We start from the raw sequence: 23,264 nt of genomic DNA, 5'->3' as shown, positions 1-23,264 counted from the left end.
TACATTTTGACAATTAAGTTTTTCACTTTGATACCAACACACATACTATCAGTGTGCAGAGTCATTAGGTTATTTTGAAGCAGGTGTACACGAAAATTGTGCAATCTCTAGCCGGGTCTTGAACTGGACCCCTCGAATACGCGCCGAGTGTGCTACCGTTACACCACAATGGCATGCGGTAAGGTGGGAGAAAATACCTAAAATATACCCCTTTTAAAGGGCGACTGAGCCTTAGAGGACCCAATTCCGAAATCCTGGTGGTGAAGAATCATCATCTGCCAATTTTTAGTTCGGGCGCCAGTGTAGATTCATTAGACTATTTTGAAGCAGAATATATGAAAAATGAGTAATGTCCTAACCGGGACTCGAAACTGGACCTCTAGAATACGCGCCGAGTGTGCTGCCGTTATACCACGAAAGCATGCTGGAATGAGGGAGAAATACCTTACAATGTTACGGAATGTGGAATTCCTGGATATGTACAATCCAAATGCAATACCTGCACAAGATCTAAAGAAGAAGCAAAAGTGTCTTTAAATAGGGTCAATTTGTTTTCGATCGAATAACCCGAGTCTCCATCCAGTTTCATTATCCTTAAAATTTGTAGAGGGAAAGTGTACGTGCTGATATAGTTCGACTGTCTGAAGCGCAACCCTGGTTGCCATTCTGCCAAAACACATAGACTCGTTCAAAAGGGGCGGTATTACTTGCTGCGACGTGAAAGGTCTTCTCTTCTCCGGAAAGAGCTATGCTAGAGGAAAAGAAAGTCTCCATCCTTCTACCCTATTTTGAGAATAATTCGGTCCGAATGGCGCATGCGTGTTTGCGCTCATGGTCGCGAATGATGCGGTCGAACTATACCCGTGCATCACACTCTATTGCAAAGAAAAAGTTACACCATGTACCGCAAAGTAAAGTCTGGAGTCCTGAAGGAAAACCTCGAGGATAAGAGAAATTAATATTCTTATTCCATAATTCAAAAGAATTGTGAAATGCATGGTATTAAAATATCTAAGTGAAAAATAAGCAACAATATTAACTGGAAAATAAAAGATGTCAGTTATTACTTCTAAATGGAATGAAGACTCCAAATGACTATCCGAAAAAGGTACGTACTGTTTCTAATGTTTCTAAAGTGAAATCGGCAACGAAAGAAAATCTGCCGACCCAGAAATCAATTGAAAAGCTTTTAAATACATCTGTAGCCACAACAATAAATAAAATAAAATAACAAACCAAGATTTACAACTTAAAAAAGTTAAATAAGCATTCAAGTTATGGCTTGTCTAATCAGAAATTTTAAGTATTTTTATGAGATGACAACAGCTGGACTCATTGCTCTGATTATACATTTTTGCATTATACATTTTTGAGGCGGCTAGGTTTCAAAGAAATACTACAGCAAACATAAGAGAATGTATGGCAACCCCTAACACGTTACTGAGAATTCTAAAGCTAAGCTGCTTTTAAATATTTTGTGATTTTGCTGTTGAATTTTATGTCTCGTAAGACGAAGAAAGAGATGCTTAATGATAAATCTAAGAAAGAGGTAAAATAAGTGTGTTTGCAGGAACGAATCCATGAATAGATTTGTAATCTGCGATCCTCAGCGAGAGTATAAAAATCCTCAACAAATCCTCTGTGCGAAATTAAAATCTGAATCTTTTCAGACTTCCTTTTTTTTCTTCAATTTAATCTGAAAAAAAGCAAAACTAGACGCTATTCTTTGTTGCATATAAATGTTACTCAACTTTTCCTAGATTAAAATTTAGTTATACTTTGAATCTTTAATATGCAAATAGAATATTGTTTCTACTAAACAATCCTCCTCAATATCAATAAAATCACAAAAGACATTTTTCTTCCGCTTCCATTCGAACATACGTCTCTAATTACTGAGTAGGATATCCGGCCATTTCTTTCTCAGCTCAAATTCTTTTGTGTTCGAAGAGGAAACAACTGCAATTTGGTATTGGTATAACCGTTGAAAGGAAACTGTTTCTCACTTATTCAAATAGGCATTGCAACAGATCAAGTCCTTCAGTAACAGGAAGGATACCCCAAATTTGAACCAAAATGTGGTTTCTACTCTTCGCGTATTTCATCGCATTATCCTCAGGTAAGATAAGAATTTTGTGTTTAACCAGTTAACTGTGGCGCCCTCGTTTAAGAGTGCGCACCGTTTTGTGTCGCCAGAATCGAGCCATGACGAGTAGATTCATGAATCAGAGAGTAATCTGCTCTGGTAAGATATTGCATGAAAAAGATGGGTTTATTTTATAAAATAAAAAATTCTATTACTAATATTTACTTATTTGGTTAACATAAGCATATATAACATACACATTAAACTAAAAACGCAATAAATTAAATTAATTATTATACATATAAAAGTAAGAATTTAAATTCCTGCTGTGGAGTGATATTCAGCGAAACAGGGTACTATACACAATGGGACTTCGCAACACGAACACCAGTAACGCGATTCCTTCCTGATGTTACGTTTGTAGCAATGCAAACACCTTCGCGTAGGTTTTTTTTTTTTTTTTTTTCCTCCGATGTTCCGATATCCGGAACATCGAGTTTGTGTCGATTTATTTCTTTCAATTGGATACGTCGCAAAAGTCTCTTCAATAAATTTGAACAAAACGTTGATACGCGATAAAGTTCCATTATTTATTTTTTTTATATAATGTGAATGCATTCAGACACATAATGTCTAAGAAATGAAAAAATATCTTTTTGTAGTACTTTTTGAGTCGTTTTCTTGCTATGGAGTACGCTATTATAATTCCATCGCTCATATCCACTCCACCCATTTTTTATTATAATCAATCACTAGCTCCGCTTTTCTTTGTTTCTATTATGTTGCTTCATACGCATGTCGAGTATACTCGTCAATACACAAAATCGGGCCGCTTCTCCATGACAAGTATACTCGTCAATCACAGTTAACTGGTTAATCTGAATGCATGGAAAAGGTAGATTAGCTGTGCATACATTGCTCCATATCTTATTTAACAAACTGAGGTGCTTCTTGCTGAAGAAGCTAAATCACCTATTGTGATTAAACGTATCCCAAACAAAATCCTGCAAAATTTTCAAATTGTTTACATGCAAATTTGTACTTTCCCCCAATCTATGTAGATAGGTAAAGGAGGTAATGTCATAAAATTCAATAGCTAGTTTTCACTGGATAAGTACCACGAAGGGTTCCCACAAGGCGTTTTGATTATTTTTACAATGGTGTTAGTCTTCCGGTGCGTGAAGATTTTTAACCGCAATAACTCTTCTATGAAATTTCCAAAAATTATTTTCCGTACTTAAACTTTCTGCAGTCAGATAAAAAGACGATTTTACTTTGGGTAAAATTGGACCACCAGAAGTGGTATTTTTCTTCAAGCCCATAACAGTTTTTAACAAACAACTAGAAATGATAATTTACCAGAAACTCTGAACAAATTCTCATAAAAACTCATATTATGACAAGATCCAAAATTTCCCAGATTTGTATTTAAACCTCGCGTATACATATATGATATACATACAATTACAACCGAACTTATTAGATTTTGACTATATATGATAAACCGAATGTCGAAGAGAATGATTTTTATAACGGCGTTTCATTTGCAGAATTTCAAATAATTTATAATGCGCTTATTCTCTTGCAATGTTGACGATGACGAGGCACAAAAGCAAAGAGATTCGAAAACATCTATTGCTTCTCTTCATATTGATGCTATATACACGGTAGTCAATATTCGACTGTCATTAAAAAAAATTAACGAGCACCTAATATTTAAAGACGCCGCTAGTATGTACGTGCAGATCAAAATGAATTTAGATTTTTTAATACAACGGACAATGACAAATTAATTTTTTTAATGCAATGATGTAGAAGAAAATTAAAATATGCTATTCGTTTCAAAACATTTATGTTAAACACATTATATAAACAATTACTTTTCTTTAGTTAAAAAACAATTAAATTAACCGGCCAACATTTGATTATTCTGGTATAAATTTAGGAAAATCAACTTCTATTCTGTGGCCAATTACATCTAATAAATATAATATAATAATTAGTACGACAGACATTTCTGTTTATTGCAATTATATTTTGATTCCAAACGACAAACCGGAAGTGATACATTACTTAAAGCTCTCTGCTATCTAAAACATGAAACTTCCGGGAGGCCACGTCACATTTTGAGATCTGACGCTAACGTAGTTGAATGAATTACTAACAGACGAGTTTCAGAGATATGAATTTAAAAAATCTGACAGTAACACATTTGCATTTAGAGTTTCAATCAGAATGATAAAGCTAATACTCTTTCTCATGTGATTAATTTGAAATAAGAAAAAGAAATGAAACTAAATTCAAACGGGACCGTGCAATACCTCTTGTAGTCGTTCATCTCTAAAGACTAGCAGGGCTAAATGAGGTCCATCACACTGTGCCCCCTAAAGAAATCCTTAATCAATAATGGATTGTCAGTAAGATTCTGCCTGGAGAGTCTCAGGCAAGCAAGAATGCGATCAGGGGAAGCTTGCTCAGAAGAAGACTTGGTGCAGATTTCAAGACGTGTGGAACCCTCAAAACATGTCAAAGATCTAAGGTGCCCATTGAGGAAGGAGCGTGAGAGTAATTGATCTTGCTTGTTGCAATCAAGTCCCGAAGAGCCACCTGGCTGATTACTCAGTAAAATCAATAATCAGCCAGGTGGAACCAAGTAGTGCTCAATTGTTAACAGCACTAACTGTTCTTCTTGCTCAGAAAAAGAGTCACCTGGCTGATTACTTTGTAAGATCAGTAATCAGCCAGGTGAAATCAAGTGTTAACAGCACCAAGTGTTCAAGTGTTAACAAAGTGTTAACACCACCAAGTGTTCAAGTGATGACCAAGTGTTAATAGCACCAAGTGTTCTTCTGAGGTGCTATTAACTTATGGTGCTCAGAAGAGCCACTTGCTGATTACTCTGTAAGATCAGTAATCAGCCAAGTGGAACCAAGCATAACTCTCAAAAAATGTCACAGATCTCAGGTTCCCACTGAGGAAGCGGGTGTGGGTAATTTGATCTTGCCTGTTGCAATCAAGTTCCAAATAGCCACCTGGCTGATTACGCTGATGCCAGAGGTGCACCGGTGGATCAAGCCAAGGGGTTTTACTCTTTCACTTAAATATTGGGAAAAGCTCCATATAGGTGAGAGGCGTAGAGGTTCCAAGGCATCTCTAGCACCGGCCTTGGCCAGGCTGTCTGCAATGCCATTGCCCAAGATGTTAACATGGGAAGGAAGCCACTGTAAGTGAATCATATGAAACATGGAAAGATGCTTCAGCCTTTAAATAACATTCACTCCTATATTATCGCCCCCACTACGCTAACAGACAAAGCGTTGAACAGAATAGTAAGGATTCAGATTTTTTTTTCCCATCAGCGAGTGACAAAAGTATCGCTCAGATGGATTCGTGAGCGATCAAAATGGATATTTTCGTTGAAATATACCGTATTTGCCGGCATATAAGAGGCACTTTTTCCCTTTGAAAATAGGTCCGAAAAAACGAGATGCGGTTTATACATCGATACTCAGTTTCTGATTGCTTTCATTTCGGGAAATTTTCTCTATTCGGAGTTACGCGATTATTTTTCTTGTTTCCTTGCGGAGTGTGGGAATATTACAATTACGTTGAATTCAGAGAAGTCATCGACGATCATAGCTGGATTCGTTTAAACTTTCCGGTTTTTGTGGACGACTTTTAAGTGTGTGAAATTTTACTATTTAATTTTCTTAAATTTGTTGGCATGTTATGTCTCAAAAACAACGTCGGCATTACTATAACATAGCATACAAGCTACGTGTGATTGTGCATGCTAAAGAACATGGAGGACTCAGATGCTGATTTAGAAGAGGTTTCAAGTGACTCGTCATTTAGCTCTGGAGATGAGTATCTGTATTTTGACGCAGAAGATTATAAGTTGTTCTTTCCATAATAGATTGGGCATTTGCATAAAATATTACTTTATGTTTAAAATACTGTAAATTCATTATGATGATCAGTAATAAAGTTTTATCCTTCTACAAGGTGTATAAACAAGAGGGTGCGTCTTATCCACCGGCAAATATGGTAATACCTAAAGGTTTTCTTGATTAGAATATACCCTTTATTTCAAACAGAAAAGTAAAACGGGCGGCAATGTCGCTGAGATGTTTCGGTTTGTAATCTCTTGCTAAGATCTTGTTGGCAGTCTCTTTTTTATCTCATTTTATAAATATTACATTACACAGAAACAGCCAAAAAAGTAATAAAATAAAAACAGAAAAACACACACAAAAAAAAAAAATAAATAAAATAAAGAAAAGAAATCTGAAAGTTTACAGATTTTATATCACGGCCAAAGAGGCGTTTTGTCCCCTTTTTGTGTGTTACCTTTAAATACATGTTCTTCGCACTTAAACCATAAAAATTCAATTCAACAGCAATATCCCAAAACAGTTTAAAAAGAGCATATCTTTAGAATTTCCGATACACAGTCTCAAGCGCTGGAGATAAGTTTTTTTTTTTTTTTTTTTTTTTTTTTTGCATTCATTGCAACAGAATTTCGGTGTATATTTTATGTAGAAGTTTTCTTTTTTGTATTTATTTCATATATATAATTTAAACAACGAGAAGACCATAAGTTTTAATACATACAGGTTCGCCTGATGAACTTGATGAACCTACTGAAGAACATCATATTTGTGAAGAACACCCCTACACAGCGTGTGAAGCTCTAAACCTGGAAAAGTTTCTTTTCCCAGAAAATGAAGAAGAATTTGCCAAACTTTGTGTGTAGGTATTTATATAAAAACAGTGTTTCGAATGCATATTTTAAATATGCTTAAAAATATAATCAGCTGAAATTTAATTGCGCTCACATAACAGCATTTTTAACTACAATCATTTTAATTCTTACGTGCAACAGATATTTGTAACAACATCACAAACGCAATTATGGAACAATAAATCAATATAAAGGCGGCCACATTAGCACTGTGACGGGCAACGGTGAACGTACATAAAAAGAAATCAAACTTTAAAAAAAATGCACCAAAAAAAATCTGAAAGCTTTCAGGCTTTATATTACGCCCAAAGGGGCGTTCTTTTAACGTTTAGCGTGCTACTTTTTTTTTATTAAATAACATGTTCTTCATACTTAAACCATAAAATCCAATTCAACAGCAATATCGCTTTGAAATAGTTGAGTTTGTTACTCCAAAATTCGCTAAAGAATCCGTTATGAAATCAATAATAAAACAAATTTCAAATTCCAAATTCGGGCTTCCAGATGACCATATTCGGGTGGAGACGTACGTGATTCAAAATTCGATGGCTGACGTACCGTTGTTTTATCACAATGTCAGAAACATACATACATTTGATGTAGATTCTTCATTATTCAATTTTTTAAATATAATATAAGGCTGTAATATTTGGTAGCAACAATTAAAAACGTATTTCGCCATTTATAGTGAATCGACGCGAAATGCCAAAACGAAATTAATAGCCCTTGTAGGCAAATTATCCTTTTAGGCTAATAATATAATACTAATTATGCTTATATATCCTTCACAGAATAAGCCTGAAAACCAATAGTCATTTTTCAACCGTTCAGTGGTGATCCATGTTTTAATAGGTCCTTGTTCATAGAAGATGGTCGTCCACAGCGAACACCATCTTTGACGCTAAAACTTCCACTTTTCAAGCCATCTTCGAATTGTGTCATCAGAATCCACATTTCTCCCATATATAAACAAATATTTTACGAACAGGCCGATTAGCATTATTTTCCTGTATGGAAATAAAAGAGCATAATATAAGGAAAATGATCTTTTGCGTTCTCCACACTTAGCACTGCATTGAAACAAAAATTATGATACAAAAGATGCTAGAATTATGTAAAGAAGAAAGTACTTTTAAGCAACCACTACGATTTAGGTCACTTTCTTATAAATAGGAAGAAAATATTATGAGGAAAACCTTCGATATGCAAAACCACAGAACATTTCGGATGACCCAATATTTACCCGTCTTGATGATTTGACATACAATTTGTTTTGTCTGCGTAGTGTCTTTGTTGAAAATAGATTGCCCCCCGTGTTGTCAGACAAAACGCAAAGGGAGAGAGAATATAAGATTTCATTTCACAGATGTGCAGTCTTCAAGTTAAACATGAAGAATCTCAAAATAGAGTACGCTACGAAACAGTCTCAAAATCCTATGCAGATAAATGGAATTATTATTATTTATTCAAAAACTCCTAGCAGACGAAACATACAATCAGCATAATACCGAATACGTAACAACTGTACAAAGTCACGCACACTATCAAACGTACTATTAAAAATAGTTACAAAAACCTTCTATTTAAAAATCGTAAATAATGAGCTAAAAGGAGAAAAATATTTTACTATGTAGTTTATCTGAATTAATACACTAAAAAATTTGCTTTACACAGAATTCCTCTACAATTTTATATCACGAATAACATACGCATGGACTATCAAATAAACGAAATGTATTCATTTCATTTTATTGTCAAAAGCATAAACCTTTATCTTTATAAATTTATTAAGGGCATTATTATTCGTGATATAAAACTGTAGATGAAAATGTTTTAATCTCTTAACTACTCCCATTAACCTGCAAAATGAAACAAAATTCTCTTTATAGGTCATTAATTACTTTACGAATTTTAAATGAAAACTTATTTTTAAATACTTTTTTTAATACCGTGTTTACTCGCGTAATAGTCGAACCCCCGTTTTGAAGCAGAAAAAAACGTCAAAGAGTACAATATTGCTTAGTAGATTTCCCCGCATAATAGTCGCACCTAGTCTTTCATATTGAAAAAATTGGCAAAACAAGTGGCAAACTACCGCTCGACCTCTGGTGGGGCATTTAGTACAAAAACTTAACTGATACTTGCACAGGGACTTTCTTTTCTTTTCACCATCGACGGAACAGCTGGCCCACTGGGTTAGGTGCTTTTCAGCCTGTTGGATCCCGTCGATGGAATTTAAAAAATGCATGAATAAATATAAATAAAGAGCTTAGTACTGTGTCCTCCGAGGATTGGCCACGAAACGAGGAACATTGAAGTGAAGATCAGAACATGGAAAGAAGGTGCATGGTGGGGACTGCTAAGACTAAGCGGAACACATTTCACTATTATCGTACATGTTAAGCATATAGTTATATTAAGGATGTGCTATAAAAATCAGGTACAGATGTAAAGATGACCAAATACATTACAAACTGTGGAATACATTAAATGATTCCGCCAAGCATCCTTTGTTAGAAAGATCCATCCTTTAAAATGTTTTAAAAAACTCCAAATGCTCTTTATTTAGAAAGAAGATTTTATGCAGGCATTTTGAATGTTTTTATCTACTTAAGATATAATCTTTATGGAATGATGAGGAATTGTTTTACTTTGAAGTTCATGATCATTTGAAAAAATTAGATAATGCGAAATCTCAAATATTATTAAAGACCAAATTATTTCTTTCTTCAAGAATTACTTTAATGAAAATTCTGCATTTGGCATATTGTCAGTTCTAAATTTGTTAAATAATTCATTTCCAGCATACCAGAAATTTGTGAAATTTAACATTTTCTGAAGTCTGCCAAAAATCAGAACAAATATAATTTATAAAAATTAAAAGCCTATTTATTTTTTTAACCTTAAAATATTTTTCAAAGTTTTTCTACATTTTTAAACTAAAATTTCTTTACTTGAATTCTTAAAATTATACTAATAATGCATCTTTTCTGTTTAATGAGTCAATATACTCTTATCTAAATTACTGAGCTAATTTTTTTTTGAAGCTTTAAAAAAATATTTTGTACATATGAGCATTAACGAAAATCCGAAACTTTTCAGATTTTATATTACCCCCAATAGGACGTTTTCTTAACGTTTTGTGTGGGACCTTCATTTAAAATACCTTGTTCTTCACTTAAAACATAAAATTTAATTCAATGACAATATCACAAAATAATTTAGAAAGAGCACAAAGCGCAGTGCTCTTTCTAATAATAATAATGACAATATCACAAAATAATTTAGAAAGAGCTGATACGCAGCCTCACGCGCTGGAGATAAAATATTTTTTTTTCTGTACAGTGCTGCCATTCCTCGCTTCGAAATCGTTGAGTTTCTTAAAAGATCATAAATGCTTTACAAAATATGAAGCAGCTAATAAAATGAATTCCAAATTCTTGCCTTCAGATGCCCATACTCGGGTTGAGACGTGCTATTCAAAATTGGATGGCTCTAGATACCGCTGTTTTATCACAGTGGGAGAAACATACATGCATTTACGCATATTCTTCATTATTTAATTTCTTTAAACATAATACAGGGCGATAATATTTAGCGGAACCAACTTAAAAGGTGATTCAGACTTATAAAATTTTCGACGCAAAATCCGAAAACGAAATTAACAGGCCTTCTCGGCTAGAACCCTTCTGGCTTAAATATATATTTTGTAATGTACTTTATTGCTACTCGAAAAAGCTGGCAACCCTACTTACTGTAACCACTCAACGTTTGAAGTTTTCATATATGTACATTCAACACAAGCAACAAAAAGCTTTGGCCTGAATTCAGAGAGCAAACATTGAAATATAACAAATCTCTGTGGCACATGAAAAGACAAAATGCCTAGAGAGTTTTATTCAGATCAAAAAGGAAAGTTTTAAAATAAAGTAAAACTTAAAGTAACTACTTAGCACTTTCTGGTAATTGTGATGTAATGATCTAGCTCATTCTATATACAAAAATTCATCGGAAATTCCTTTTCAAAGGACTTTAAACGCTAGCACACATTCATGCTAAACTTTATTCTGTTTCAGAGTAGTTAAAAGCTATGTGGAATGTATGCACAAATATTCCAAAGCCTGTAACATAAAGATATTCCCAGCGGCCGGAGAATACGAAAGTATCAATAGCCTGGTAAGCGAAGTCTGCGATAAAGACACTTTGCTGCATAAAGGTGAGTTTTTAAAAAAAATGTCATTGCTGCGAATGCCCGGATGTAAGGAACGAATCCTACTTTTGTATACATTTAATGATATTTTATAATGATATCATTAAATGTAATTTAATGATATTAAATTACATTTAATGATATTAATTACATTTAATGATATCATTATAAAATATCATTAAATGTATACTAATATAATTAAACTTTACATTACATTTAATGATATCATTATAAAATATCATTAAATGTATACTAATATAATTAAACTTTACATTACATTTAATGATATCATTATAAAATATCATTAAATGTAATCTACATTAATTGCATTTAATGTAGATTACATTTAATGATATTTTATAATGATATCATTAAATGTAATGTAAAGTTCCCATTTAAAGTTAGGTACGCTGTTTTGAAATTCCAACCCATGTGACCGATTTCTTTCACAGAACTGTTTCAGGATCTAGCAATGCATTGCCATCAGCTTTTCCTCCTTCTACTCCTTCAACCCTCTTTTTTTCAAAATATTTCTATGGGCATTCTAAACAGTTCCATCTGCATTAATTTAGTTCCATCTGCTCCATACTGAATATGTGGATTTGCACCAATGTTGTTTGCGGTCTTCGAACATATTACTACGGACATTCTAAACAGTTCTATCCCGTCTTAGAGAACATTTCTATAGATATTCTAAATATTTCCTACCACTTCAGATCGGATAGGTGGATCTGTCTGCACCAGATTTTATTTGCAGTCTTCGAGAACATTTCTATAAACGTTTTACACTGCTCTATACGCTTCAAATTGGATTGATAGGTATGTCTGTGCCAGTTGTCTGAGGTCTTCGAAAACATTTCTACATGCATTTTAAATAATTCCGACCGCTTCAAATTGGATAGGTGGATCTGTTTGAAGCAGTTGCTGTTTGAGGTTTTCAAGAACATTTCTGTGGACGTTCTAAAGAGTTTCATTCGCTCCAGACTGCGCATGTGGTCTTGCTTCAACAGTTTGTTTTATGGACAAACTAAATAGCTCCATAAGCTTCATATTCGATAAATGGATCCATTTGAAACTTTCCTTTAAACTTTTTTTTCACTTTAAATGACTTTTAGGAAGCTCTTTACAGAGTACGTTTTCAGAACAGAGTGAGTTTTTTCTGTTCAAAGCGCCTCTTTGCTTTCAATCGATTTAACAAATGGAAGGAACATTAGGCGAATTATCAATTGTTATAAGAGTTGCATTTTTTGACATCCTGTATTCTATATTCCAAGCATCAAACATTTAACAAAGAATATACGTTGGAAATATGCTGTAATATATTCTGAGTCGCATACTACCTGTTTAAAACGTAAAACATTTGCTTTTATTGCTTGTTAAGAAATGATTCATCTATAAATTAATTAATTTTTGTATGTTTCTCTTTTTTATTTACACTGCGTAATGATTTGGAACTTTGAAATCTAATTAGCTTTAATTATGTGTTTCTTGCAGCCTATTTGTTAAGTGCTCCATGTTACGAGTACGCGGTGTACAACCTCAGCGAAGTTTGCTTTGAACCAGTGGCAGAACTCTTTTATGATATCGAAGTACAGATGGCGCTAGATTCTCTGCATACACCTCATAAAAACCCTGAGTACCTAGGAACTGCTAAACTGAAATGCTTGTAAGCATGTATTTAATTTCAATTAACCTATCACTGTCACCTGAATACCAAAATGCCGAATGTGCTTATCTTTCTTTTTTGCATCTCAACTGTATTAGGAAAAAATATTCGAGAAAATGCAACCGATTTCATCTAAACGTACATCTAGAAAATGTATAATCTGTACTTTTTAGATACCTTTCGTTATTTCATATTTTACATAGCGAAAACCAGAAGTTTATATTTTTAGATTCTGAATAGACGCAAAAACTGTTATATAAAAATCGAAATTTCGATAATGATAAATTTTTTTAATTTTTTTTTTTATCAAAGCAGAAAACATGTAGGTTTGTGGTTTTATTGCAGTGATTACTTCTAAATTTATTTTTCTGCATAAATCACACTGATATGCTAATCAGTTTATTTTAAGTGTAACTTATTGATCATTACGATAAGTGAATGATTTTCACGAAATAATCGGAAATTACTTATATAGCACCATTGTCCTTTTCTAGATCACAATATGCTTTAGTCAGGATTTAACATTAGCTAATAAAAAGATTCACATTTTGAAGACAAAATATCCGCTTTTAAATTAATTGAAAATCACTTGCAACAAATATATTAATTTCAGAAGCCAAACTGTAATTTGAATTTAAATATTTCTAGCTGTAACAAATACATGGAATTATTTTGTCGAATTTAGAGTTGCTTAATATGTAGAAAGCTGGAGAAGCTGAGCGGGGCATTGCCAGATGGTCTCACACGAATAGTCCCAGCGCACTAACCGTGCATTTCCTTCCCAATTTTGATACAAAGCACCCGAAGGATTCGAAAATATAACAGGTTTTTCCTCTTTTGGAAAACCACTTTCGGTTGGCTAGTAGTTTAAGTGCCTCGATGCTGCATAGATATCATACACTTACAAATATCAGTGCCTCATTCGGAATTCGTGTCCAGACCCTAAGCTATAGCAGCCAGAGTCGCTAACCGCTATCCCGATCAAGGCGGGCTTCATAGAATACACTAAGAATACTTAATATAACACACAGGTTAACACTAAGAATTCTAGACCTAGTGTCAACGTTTACAAATTTCTAATCAGTTTCTTCAGTACCAGCTAAAACGATCTTCAGGTTAAAAAGTAAAGTAAGTTCATTCTAATTTAATGCCAAGTTGCTCTTACATAAAGCAACCTATTATAGCTCTTCACTTGCACATATCAACGGTAGATGAAAAATGCATGCATGCACGTCACATCGATGTGATGGGTATACCATACTCGTATACTTGATGCCTACCACACTGATGTAGGACATTTAGCCACCACGGCCATTTAGTCGACAGAACATTCAGCTCGCAAATCCAATTAGCCAAAAAAAGAACATTTAACTGACTAATCCATCAAGCCGAATAGATAGTACACTGCTGGCCATAAAAGTTTCAACACCATGAAGGAAAGTAAATACAAAAATTATATTTATTGTACTTGAACATAGTGGCATGAAAACAAAATGATTAATTTTGTAAGACGTTTGGGGGTGTACATGGGTGAGAAATTAATAGAAACAGCTGCCACACCTGGAAGCTAAAGCGGCCCTTACCCGGTTAGGCGTGGATGACAGAAACGGGCAACTCATTCCATGCTGCTTCAAGTTTATGCCCCACTTCATCAACTGCATTAACTGGAGAGAGGAGGTGGGCCAGTCCCTCAACAACCCATGCCCGGATGTTTTCAATGAGTGACAGATCTGGAGACCGTGCAGGCAAGGTCAGAAATCGGATATCCTGTGTATCAAGTAAGGTCAGAACACGTGTCTTGCCTTATCTTGTTAGAAGAAGGCGTTTGGCAAGACTCGAAGATGGAGCACAACAACTGGACGTAAGATGTCAGAAATGTACCGATCTGCGTTCAAATTACCGTCGAACCGGACTAGAGATGTGCGTGTCGTATACCCAATGGCTGTTGAACCACCACACCAGATACAGGGCCCCAATACCGATATCGAATGCAAGCAAGCGACTTGCGTTCTCCTCGGAGCCTCTAGACACATATACGGCCATCAAAATACTGCACGCGGAACCGGGACTCGTCTGAAAAGACGAAATCGTGCCATTCCTCTATCCAGCCTTGTTGTTCGGCGCACCAGAGTCGCCATCTCTTTCTATGCTTTATTGTTGAGGAAAGCCGAAGGAGTGGTTCACGCTGCTACAAACGTTGACGCACCGTACAAGCGGATACCGGGCATGATGCAAACATATCCATTTCCTGACTAATGGTCCATGATATGGTTATACAATTTTGCAAGGCTGACCCTACTATATGTCTGTCCTCTCGGCCGTAGCCACAGAAGGGTATTGAGATCCTGCATGCTGTTCAGTATGACCCTCAGCAAGCCACTGATTTCATATTCGCCTGAGTGGTTTGAAATCGAGCAGTGCGACATCACGGAACAATAATCCACCACTTTCGATAGGCAACGATCCCCTGTCTATCGAATTCTGACACTTGCTGGTAAGCATTTCTTCTTATTATTCGAGGCATAATACGATAGTCTGAGCAAATTGCGACCTTACAAACCGATCACTTTCCGAATGAGAAATCCCCTTTACAACTTTTCTTTTATGCTTCTTAGTGCTTCATATGTCGTTTCTCTCTCCTATGTTGTCTAAATACGCTGAAATACTAATTATTTGCATATCCCAACCTCTTTTTCCTCCCATGCGGTTTTGACGTTCGACAGATCATTCCTTCGTGGTGTTGCACTTTTAATGGCCAGCAGTGTACATACCCAGCACGGTTATTTAGCCGACAGCGCTTTTAAGCGACAACACGTTTCGCTGAGGAAACATATATTTAGAAGTAAATATAGGACAGTATTTTAGAGAACGTTGTCAATATGTAACCTTAATGTTCTATTCCAGAGTACAGAGCTAGATTTACAATCGGATTTTCCGCGATTTATAATCCCTAAACCAGAAAACGTATTGGCTTGCGATGCCATTGGATTTTTCCCAAACCAAAATTGTCCCAACTATCAGCACTTATTTCTGGCACATTCAACAGCTATCGTGATATCTTTTAACCTTCGAAGGCTTCCTTACTTTACCTTCGAAGGCTTTCTAGGTCTTCCTTACTTTCAGAGCTTTGTAATTTCTAAGACGAAAAATAGCTTAAACCCACTTATCTGCAAAGGTTAACTATACTGCTTCGCGAGTTACTCTAGATAGTATTTAACTATTAAACGCATGATAAAACTCGAAGGTAAATGTTAACCTGTAACTAATTAACTATAACTTGTGGTTGTTGAAATTCTAAGATAATTTCAACGAAAATTGAGATCTTCTCGTCCCTAAACATTGAACTCGTCGTAATCGCTAAACCAGAAACAAAGAAAATATCCATATTCGGCAAGGCGATTAACTCAGATTAATCAACTTTAGAGCAAATAGCACTTACAAATGTGAAAGAGTTTCGGCTTTTTATTTATTTTTTTTTACTGATGTTTGTTAAATGGCAGGTTTGGCTTTATGTAAAATTATATGAAAATGCCGTTCTACCGTATTCTAACAATTTTGTTTAAATTCTCAGGGAAAATGTTGTCATTGTCTCTTGTGTGGCTGAGTATGCAGCTATAAACTGCCTTACTTACGCCGGGCAAGCTACTGTAGAAATTGCTCGTCGATCATACTACGTGACAGATTGCCCTACTGAAACCGTAAAAGAACTCTTAATTGCATTATGGAAACTGGATACCTATCGGCCTTTAAAAAATTCCCTGATACGAACTTTGGAAGGCATAACATTCTGAAACTGAAGAATTGTTTTCCAGGTGAACGATTTCGATAGCATTTGTAATTAAATTATAATATTAGTTTGGAAATTTTGCGTACGTTGCAAATTTAAATAAAGACATTTCTTTAAAATCATACCCTTATGTTTGGTTTGTGAATATTTACATGTCATTGCCACTGAGGCATTTATTTCTTTGATACTCAGCCTTTTTAAATAGAAATAAATTTTTAACTAAATAACGGAATAATTATTTGTCCTTTTCCGAATTTAAAACTTCTCATGTTTTACAAAAACAAAGACACTTATTGCATTCTTATAAAATAATAAAATGTATATGCTAATTCTTTATTTCGATAAAGCAGTGCTGGTACTGCATAAGCAACAAGACTGAAAAATTTTACAGAAAACAAAGTACAAAAATTAGACAATAGTTTAAGGTAAATTTGTTTTTTCATAATAACCAGAAAGTTAAGAACATTAGAGCAAAATGTACTAAACAAAAAAACAGCACACGTAGTGCAATTTTGTGGTTGAGAATCAGATTCCTTATATGCTCAGTTTTCAGAGAAATGAATTTTGACAGCTATACATCTTTTCGCAAGTTCATGACGAAAAAAAAATCTTTTTTTTTCCTCGAGACGGATCGTAAACTACATTGCTGGCAATACAATAATAATAAAGTTTGCACCATACCCTTCCTAGGCACAATGTAATGATTAGTATTTCAGCACATATGCAAATCAGGTGAGCCAGTAGCGCCACGTAGAAGAACCATAACACATAAAGGAGAGAATGCTGTTTTAAGTACTGGAATTGTGCATTTTCTACTGCTTCTCTGGGTGGAACACTAGTGTTTGTTGGTAAGTTCAATAATTAATAATTATTAAATAACTTACCTAGAATTTTCATTGAATTCTAGTTACCTGGAAATACTTGAATTTGACAAAGAGACTCAAACAATGGAATAAGATTTTTATCAGCTGTTAGAATTGTTTACATGAGTTCATCATTTCTTAGCATCGAATACTAGTAGTTTGGTTTTATTTAATCTGTTGCCACAAACACACGGCAGAATTAAAAATTACATTACGAATTAAACATCTGACGTGAGGGGAGCGCCATCTAGGAGCAATCATTTGAGAAAGCTCTGAATTTTACTGAGGAAGATTTGTTACTTGTTAAGACTGAGGATTATCCTTCCAAAAGCTTGGTTTGATTTATTGAGATTACGGCAAAGCACACTAGCGCTATCTGCCTAAGAGAAAAGATGCCTTCGTGAAGGACTTTCTAAGGGAAAGTGGCTGGCATACACGTTACACTTGGGGAAAACCACAAAACTTTACCACAGCGACTTTACCACTCGGCCGCTGCTGGGCCCTTATCATTGCAAGAAATGGCCTATTGTGTTTGACAAAAATAAGCCAAAACTACTAGCAGTAAATAACTGGTAGATTCAGAAAGGGAAAATCGACAAATTGGAGCTATAGCACAATCCTTCTCTCGCCACGGAAGAGAGTACTGATCACACAGCAACATCAGCAACATTAGCACAAGAATTAGGATCTGTCGAGCAGAAGCCTGTATCAACATATACCATTGGATGAAGCTTTGAAAGACGCTCTACTGTTGGCTCTGCAGCATAGGTGTAGGCAGCCACAAAAGTTTGTTGAATTTTAAATGTGACAAATTGAGGACAATAGATTGTCTTTTCAGACTAATCTGGATTCTACCTATAATATAATATCACGTCTTGTATTATTTATACTACAACGATCTATGCCATTGGATATATACTGTGTCATTGGATTAAAAATCGAGTTCCATAGCAAACCATAGTTTCCACACCTAACCTAAGGCCAACCAGTGGCCGCTTAACACTTGTACTTCCGACCTGGTTTCCCCATGTGCGATGTATATACGACCCGGTTTCCCTCAGAAAGTCCGCCACGAAGGCATCCTTAACCTTAGGCAAATAGCCCTAGTGTGTTTCGCCATAATCAACTAGATGAAACCATACTCACTTAAACGCCTTTCTGGCACATTAAACAACCATCGCGATATCTCTGAAGCCTGCTTGGTGAGTCCCCTTGACCTCTTGTCCTCCATACTTTCAGGGTTTTATAATTCCTAAGTTGTTTAAGTAACGTAACCAGTCTGCTGAGGTTAACTAATTGGTTAGCGAGTTGTTTACCTCTGGTACCCTTAAATGTTTGAAACACAAGGTAAAACTCGAAGGTAAAAGTTAACATATACTTTATTAACCACAACTTATGGATTTTGCTAAACTATAATCGCAGCAACTAAAGTTGAGATCATCTCGTCAAATTTTACAACAACAGACTGCCTTCCCTTAAAATAAGATTGTAGACTGTAGAGCTAATAAAAAATTTTTGGAGCAGAAATCGTGAAACGTTAACTTGCCGTGATTCCTTTCGATTGCTAAACGGATAAGCTATTTTTTGCAAATCAAGAGCATACAGTGGAAAAGCGGAAATTCTTGATGCATTTGCATTGCTATTACAAGATTATATTTATGCAAATCTAAAACACGTTTGTGGTCGAAACGGAAACTAAATTCTTGACCTTGCTGAACTCGGCCAACCTTTAAGACACCTATGAGCCTTTTCACGCTGCTCACAGGAGCAAAACGCCAAGCTCAACGAAAGAGTTCGAAAATGCTCACTGTATAGCCGATGCAGTACATTTACACTGCACCACACACTTCGTACAAACATGTGGTGTGAACGACACAATCAAAGAACATAGGATCGAAATTAATACATAGAATTTGACTAAATCAAAGCTGGCTCAAACCTCTAACCAACCAAACAATTTGTGTCAGCAGCAAATAAGCTAAAGCTGAATAATTAAAACTTTTCAGAGATAGTCAAACTAAAGTAATGTGGACTAGAGAGGCAGAAACCTGCTGTATCTCATAATCAAAAAACCTCAACTGAAACACTATCTAACTGATTTACATTCTGGTGACGAAACGGAAAGGAGAAGTTATAGCAAAGATCAAAATTATAATAACTGGTTAATTTCAAATAATAATAAACCTGAAAATATAATGCAACAGAAATTATCAATAAAACTGCTAGTAAAATTTAAATCACAAATGTCGTAGCCTTGACTGCTGCCAAATTTAAAAAAGAATTTATGCAATCGTGTGTAGAATGCACTATCCAATAATGCTTCATTTCTTAATAGCTCGCATCATTGTCTTGGCAATACCTATTCTTCCGATGTGTTGCCAATCGAACGTATGTGCCCGGTGATTGGCAATCGATAACTCCTGCAAACACCACCAATGGCTACAGCACATAAACTTTTGCAAACATAAAAAGAGTGTGGACTGACATACTTACATACCAGGCACAAATCTAAAGCTTGGTAAGGCGTGTCATAACTTGGCAAGTGGCTAAGCGTGTAATCCTGTTTCTGCCTATTGTGAAATATAGTTAAGCCTCGGGGTCCACGGATTAAATGCGTTCGTGAAGGGGGCCATCATTAGAAATATTCCTAAATCGAAATATTTTGTCTTAGGAAATAATGTAAAATAAACCATTCGGTTCGTTGAACACAGACCGATTAAACCTTAAAACGTATGCAAGAATACTTCGTGCAAAATTTTATAATACAAAACCAAAGGAAATCATTATAAAACAAAAAGAAACTGACATGTACACCACATGACTTCCTTGCAAGGAGTATTGTTACGAAATGTACAGGCGCGGTGGGATGGCTTCCCCGCAAAGCAGTTTTAGGGTTGCCATAAAATAGGAAGGAGGGCAAGTCTGCTTTATTTAGCTAGAAACCGCCCATTTGGCGACATTTGCCATGGATGACAAAATTAGCGATATGCCATGGACGGGAACGAATTCTTACCGGTTTGGCCCAGAATGTTCTCGAACACAAGCCGAAAGATATATAAACCCTGCTGGTCCGTAGTCAGTTAGTGTGCCTCGAGAGTGCGAGATAGTTAGGGTCTCGAGTTAGTCAGTCCGTGCGGAGCCGATCCCGAGTTGACAGCCGGGCAGCGAGTGCCGATTGGGTCGTCGAGTGCACCGAAGGAGTCTCTTAGTGTATCGCTGTTAGTGCCCCGTCGAGAGAGTGTGTTGAGCTCCGGAAACGACTGAACCGAGTAGTTGGGAGCTGTGCTCTGTGTGTCTTCGAGTGCAGCGTGGAGAGTCTCGAGGTAACGCGGAGTTCCGAGAACGACCGAGCAGAGTCGGAAGCTGTACTCTGGTGCTTTGCAGTGAAGCTGTCTCCACCGTTATTGCCTGATAACCGGAAGGTTGTGTCGCTGATTGTTCCAGGGTGTTTATTGTAGTTCTTCAACGACTGTGTAAACGTGTTAATGGAGATGTCCTGATTAATATTGGCTAAATAAATATTTGTTTCGATTCTTTTTTTTTGTGTGTGTTTCGATATCCCATGTTGTCGTCGTTATTCACTCCAAATCTACGAACGTGAAGGAAGAAAAAATCGCAACAATATTAAATTATACGCATTTTTTAGTGCACTTCATTTAAACATATTTCCTCGAATTTAATTAGAGATACATTACTCATTCAATTAATTCAGTTCTCACTTCGCGGCTAGGGAAAACTACATAAAAGCTCAAAATATCTTCATTAAAAATTGAAAGATATAGAAAAACATAAAACACCAAATACTGCCAAAACAATTTTAATTAAAATTGCAGTTTCTGCGCAGAAACAAGCAATTCGGCCAACTGCCAAGAAAAGGCAGATTTTTCGATGCACGAACGAAAACTTTCCTTTTGGTTCCACTCGGCAAAAAGACACTCAAGGTGCAGAAAGACTTAATTTACTCTTCTGCTATGTTTCAAATATAAACAAATACGTCTGCTATGGTACGAAAAATTAGGCTGAGCCACATTTAAACAACTATTAAACTACTGATGATGTTCTACAACTAGTGTATGCAGATAAACTAAAGGCATTATAACTTTAACCGGAAGACAAGAACAACATAATTTAACCATTTATAAAGCAAAAAGTGCGCAATTTACCAACATATGAGAAAAAAAATCTAAGCTAACAGTGCTGAATAACAAAGTGTGTGCATGTGTTTAATGACTGTTGATGCTTGGTATGCTATATTGAAGAGGAAGCATTCTGATTGCGCCGTAAGCTAATGTGTTGACATAAATAAAACTTGGCAGTCGAGACGATTTTAATTCCATTTTTATTTCCAAATAACATTATGTGGCCACAGATCACTTGGCATCCTAGTTGTGCCTGTTCAAGAACATTTGCATTATTGATATTTTTGCAATAGGTAGCAGCATAGCAAAATTACGTCCAAGCACAACACAGACAGAAGCTGAAGTGCGCAGTTATGAAAGATGGAAGCACGCGAAGAGAAAAAGCTTTGATTTTCAATGGTAGTTTCAGTTCCCAATTATTACGTAATCTGCGCAGGCCACAGAATGATCTAGAAATGACGCAATCCAGAGAAGTTATTACGATTTTTAGAATAAAGAGGTATAATTAATGTTTTACCGTTAGTTTAAATTACAATTTTGATTCACATATTTTTTATCTTACATATATATATTAACTTTTGGATCGGCCGCTTGCAACCAAAAAGGGAGGTGCACAACTACATATTATAAAAGTCCTATATACAAAATTTTAACGTTTTGAGGATACTCGTTTTTGAGTTATGTTAGATGTGTACGTACCGATTCCACGAACAAAAACCTCTTTTGAATCAATTTTAAATCAGTTTCATAAGGAGTTTTGGGAAAAAGAGTCCTTTATTCTGTCCATACGTATAGATGTCACTCAAAAACATTGTTAAATTGCATTGGATAGCGCTTACAATGGACATTTTCGTTGAAATATGATACCCGGAATTTTTCGTGGTTACAATACTTCGTACAAGGAAGAAAAGAATCTGATATGGTGGATACATGACCTCCCGCCAAATTCAAGTTCTAAGTATGAATGGGTTTTTAGTTAAGTATCACTCTTGTACTAATTTGAAAGCAAAATCTAACTGGTTGTTCCAGTAAACAGAATGGTCTGTCATACGAGTTTTGGATTTTATTTTATTAGGCATAATTGGCAATATGTAAAAACAGGTTTTTCCAAAAGTATGCCAAAAAAATCAAATTTTTGCCTCCTTTTATTAAAAATATTTTATTGTGCAGCTGAACATATAATTTAGCTAGCTATTTTAATTATAGAAAATTAAGTGTTTATGATGCATTTAAAACAAATACTTCGATACGAATACTATAATTAAATTATCTTCCATGTTATTAGCCCGAAAGCGATGTTAGGTCTGAATGAACCATCAGTGCCAAAACGCGATTTTGCGTCGTCCACTAAAAACAGCGAATCGCTTTTCAATTTGTCGCCACCAAATACTATTCCTCTGTATTATATTGAAAGAAATTAAGTAACGAAGAATCGACATGTTTCTCGCATTGTGAAAAAAACGACAGTACCTGGAGTCATTAAATTTTGAACAACAGTGTGATCCATCCAAAAAACGCATATTGAATTTCGAGTTTTGTATTTCATATTTTGTAACACTTTAAAGAATTTTTGATATACAAAATCAACGACTGAAAGACAACAGCAGCAACACTGTCCGGAATTAAATATTTTTGTCTCCAGCGCACGAGACTGTTGGAAATTCTCAATTCTCAGGACGTGATGTCCAATAAATTAAGTTAACACACAAAATGTTAAGAACAAAAAGACACACACAAAAAACAGTTTTGTAACCATCTTACTAAGAAAA

The 23,264-nt window shown here is 35.3% G+C and overlaps 1 protein-coding gene and 1 long non-coding RNA gene across 4 annotated transcripts in view; one reads left to right on the top strand and one right to left on the bottom strand.

Annotated features, from left to right (window-relative positions):
* LOC146998345 (uncharacterized) overlaps positions 1 to 23,264 on the bottom strand; it is a 138,777-nt gene that overhangs the window by 80,499 nt on the left and 35,014 nt on the right. The gene's annotated exons all lie outside the window — the stretch shown is intronic.
* Positions 1,936 to 23,264, top strand: part of LOC118187607 (uncharacterized) — a 48,302-nt gene continuing 26,973 nt past the window's right edge. Inside the window, exons 1-5 of one of the 3 annotated variants that reach the window (XM_035357861.2) lie at positions 1,936 to 2,119; positions 6,703 to 6,838; positions 10,907 to 11,046; positions 12,535 to 12,706; positions 16,278 to 16,617. In XM_035357861.2, the coding sequence (XP_035213752.1) occupies positions 2,077 to 2,119; positions 6,703 to 6,838; positions 10,907 to 11,046; positions 12,535 to 12,706; positions 16,278 to 16,497 (711 nt within the window). In that variant the 5' untranslated portion in view covers positions 1,936 to 2,076 and the 3' untranslated portion in view covers positions 16,498 to 16,617. Of the gene's footprint in view, positions 2,120 to 6,702; positions 6,839 to 10,906; positions 11,047 to 12,534; positions 12,707 to 16,277; positions 16,618 to 23,264 lie in introns of those variants that run through there. The other 2 variants (XM_035357866.2, XM_035357864.2) reach the window with 2 other exon arrangements.

The sequence above is a fragment of the Stegodyphus dumicola genome, chromosome 3 (assembly GCF_044657685.1).
Source record: "Stegodyphus dumicola isolate Sdum_Otavi_A_Nest chromosome 3, ASM4465768v1".
NCBI classification, from domain to species: Eukaryota; Metazoa; Arthropoda; class Arachnida; order Araneae; family Eresidae; genus Stegodyphus; species Stegodyphus dumicola.
This window is presented reverse-complemented; position numbering and strand designations above follow the sequence as displayed.